General features: G+C 34.1%; 1 protein-coding gene across 1 annotated transcript in view; it reads right to left on the bottom strand.

Annotated features, from left to right (window-relative positions):
* LOC106472989 (kinesin heavy chain-like) overlaps window positions 1-3,172 on the bottom strand; it is a gene marked incomplete at its 5' end in the record, with an annotated part of 23,759 nt that overhangs the window by 19,287 nt on the left and 1,300 nt on the right. The window contains 2 exons of the mRNA XM_013933662.2: window positions 582-731; window positions 1,532-1,738. Of these exons, the coding sequence (XP_013789116.1) occupies window positions 582-731; window positions 1,532-1,738 (357 nt within the window). The remainder of the gene's footprint in view (window positions 1-581; window positions 732-1,531; window positions 1,739-3,172) is intronic.

A 3,172-nucleotide genomic window follows, 5' to 3' on the forward strand; every position in this document is an offset into this window, starting at 1 on the left:
TAAAACCCCACTTACCCAATATCCTTCCATAAAAAGTGATTTATTAAATCCCACTTACCCATTATCCATCCAAGAAATATGATTTATAAAACCCCACTTACCCAATATCCTTTCAAGAAAAGTGACTTATTAAACCCCACTTATCCATTATCCTTCCAAGAAAAGTGATTTATTAAATCCCACTTACCCATTATCCATCCAAGAAATATGATTTATAAAACCCCACTTACCCATTATCCTTTCAAGAAAAGTGAATTAAACCCCACTTATCCATTATCCTTCCAAGAAAAGTGATTTATTAAATCCCACTTACCCATTATCCATCCAAGAAAAGTGACTTAATAAACCCCACTTGCCCATTATCCATCCAAGAACCCGCAACCCTCTGATTGCGAGTCGAGTGCCCTAACCACCTGGCCATGTGCTTTAATACTTACAAACTGCAACTAAAAGTTTTAGAATCACCCTCCAGCAAACATTACAGAAGTCTCTTAGTTTTGGTAATAAAACTTCTTAACACTCAGTTAATTTCTATATCTATAGAATGTTTACAAATAACTAGTTAATTTGAAGTTCATTACTTTCATGTCTGCAGCATTTCCACCAATGACAGTCCCGATCTCTCCAAGGTCCTTCAGTAAGTTGGTTAACATTTCTGTAATTCTCTTCCTCTGGTGAACATTTTGGTCTTTCTGCTGCTGTAGTTCATTCTGGGTTGTGTTTAGGTTAGACTAAACAGAAATTACAAGAGTTCAAGAGTGGATTCATAATTTAGAATAATTAAACACTTCATGATACTTCCATGCTTTTCCTAAAAAACTGTCACCCCCTATTTTACTTAATCAAACCCTAATTATATTATATGTAAGTAAAAATCATCCTACAATTTTTTATTCAAATCTGACAGTCATGAACAATCCAAGATCATCTGACAGACAATGAATTTCAGACACTTACCGGGTTATAGAATGAATGTGGTTACAGATCTGAGTTCTATATCAACTCTGAATCATAACCTTATTTAAAGCTATACAGAACAACACATTATTGTCTACTACTCAGACTAGACAGTTAAAGTAAACTGACCAATTTCTGATTTAATTCTTCACTAACGCTCTATACAAAACAACACATTCTTGTCTACTACTCAGACTAGACAGTTAAAGTAAACTGACCAATTTCTGATTTAATTCTTCACTAAGGCTCTATACAGAACAACACATTCTTGTCTACTACTCAGACTAGACAGTTAAAGTAAACTGACCAATTTCTGATTTAATTCTTCACTAACGCTCTATACAGAACAACACATTCTTGTCTACTACTCAGACTAGACAGTTAAAGTAAACTGACCAATTTCTGATTTAATTCTTCACTAAGGCTCTATACAGAACAACACATTCTTGTCTACTACTCAGACTAGACAGTTAAAGTAAACTGACCAATTTCTGATTTAATTCTTCACTAAGGCTCTATACAGAACAACACATTCTTGTCTACTACTCAGACTAGACAGTTAAAGTAAACTGACCAATTTCTGATTTAATTCTTCACTAAGGATTTCATATTCTCTGTTTTTCGTATCGACCTCCTGTGATTTTTGGTCGTAGTTGACAGCCAGCTCCTCCAGAGCTTGAAGCACTTCTTTCACCTCTTCCTTAGCCGATTCGTTTTCCTGCTGTATCTTGTTCATCTCCTGCTGAAGGTTCTCGTAATCTCGACGAGTGGTCATGATCAACTACAAAAATAACAACAATTATAAGTGGGCAGATGCTTTCATAAACAACTCTAACGTGTAAGTCTGTTAACTGATGTTAAAACCAGTTAATGTGCAAGCCTGTTAACTGAAGTGTAAGTGTTCAAATTAATGTGTAAGCCTGTTTCTTAATATATGTGTTAATTTAATAATACATGTATTATTATGTTAATTAAAGTGTAAACTCATTAATTGGTGTGTAAGCCTGTTCATTGGTATGTTAACCTGTTAGTTGATATGTAAACCTGTTAACTAATGTGTAAGCCTATTGATTAATGTGTAAACATGTTGACTGATGTGTAAATCTGTTAATTAATATGTAATCTTGTTAATTGCACTAAGTTAATAAATTTATCAAGTAATACAGAACTTGCTAAAAAACATTAAGTTTCAAATAAAACATAAAACAGGTATTTCTGAAAATGTCTTAAGATTAGTATTTAATAATTGTAAATAATGTATTGGCCACATAACATATTATTAATTTGTTTGGTTAAGAAACACTACAAGATTTCAAATATGAATGAAAACAGTGAACAGCTGCCTGTCTAAAAGTATTATTAAGCCTTCTATACAATATTTACAGTCTGAACATTCCCAGTGAATGTTACATTTTTTTGGAGATCTTTGAATTTAACAACATGCTATTAAGAGCTGTGAACATTGAGATGAATTATTGTCTGTTTAAATTAGAATGTTTATTACCTTATCCTAGTGCAATCTGGACTTTTCATTGCCTAGTCATAGTGCAGTCTGGACTTTTTATCACCTAGTCAAAGTGCAACCTGGACTTTTCATTACATAGTCATAGTGCAGCCTGGACTCTTTATTAACTGGTTCTAGTACAACCTGGACTTTTTATTACCTTGTCATAGTACAACCTGGACTCTTTATTACCTAGTTCTAGTACAACCTGGCATTTTCATTACCTTGTTAGAATACAACCTGGACATTTTATTATCTAGTCACAGTACAACCTGGACTTTTATATTACCTAGTCAGAATACAACCTGAATTTTACATTACCTGGTTAGAACACAACCTGGAGTTTTCATTACCTTGTTAGAATACAACCTGGAGTTTTCATTACCTGGTTATAATACAACCTGGAGTTTTCATTACCTGGTTAGAACACAACCTGGAGTTTTCATTACCTGGTTAGAACACAACCTGGAGTTTTCATTATCTAGTTAAAATACAACCTGGACTTTGCATTACCTAGTCATGGTGGAACTTGCACTTTGCATTACCTAGTCATGGTGGAACTTGCACTTTGCATTACCTAGTCATGGTGGAACTTGGACTTTGCATTACCTAGTCATGGTGGAACTTGGACTTTGCATTACCTAGTCATGGTGGAACTTGCACTTTGCATTACCTAGTCTTTGTGCAACCTGGACCTTTCATTACCTAGTC

The sequence above is a fragment of the Limulus polyphemus genome, unplaced genomic scaffold (assembly GCF_000517525.1).
Source record: "Limulus polyphemus unplaced genomic scaffold, Limulus_polyphemus-2.1.2 Scaffold5793, whole genome shotgun sequence".
Lineage (NCBI taxonomy): Eukaryota > Metazoa > Arthropoda > Merostomata > Xiphosura > Limulidae > Limulus > Limulus polyphemus.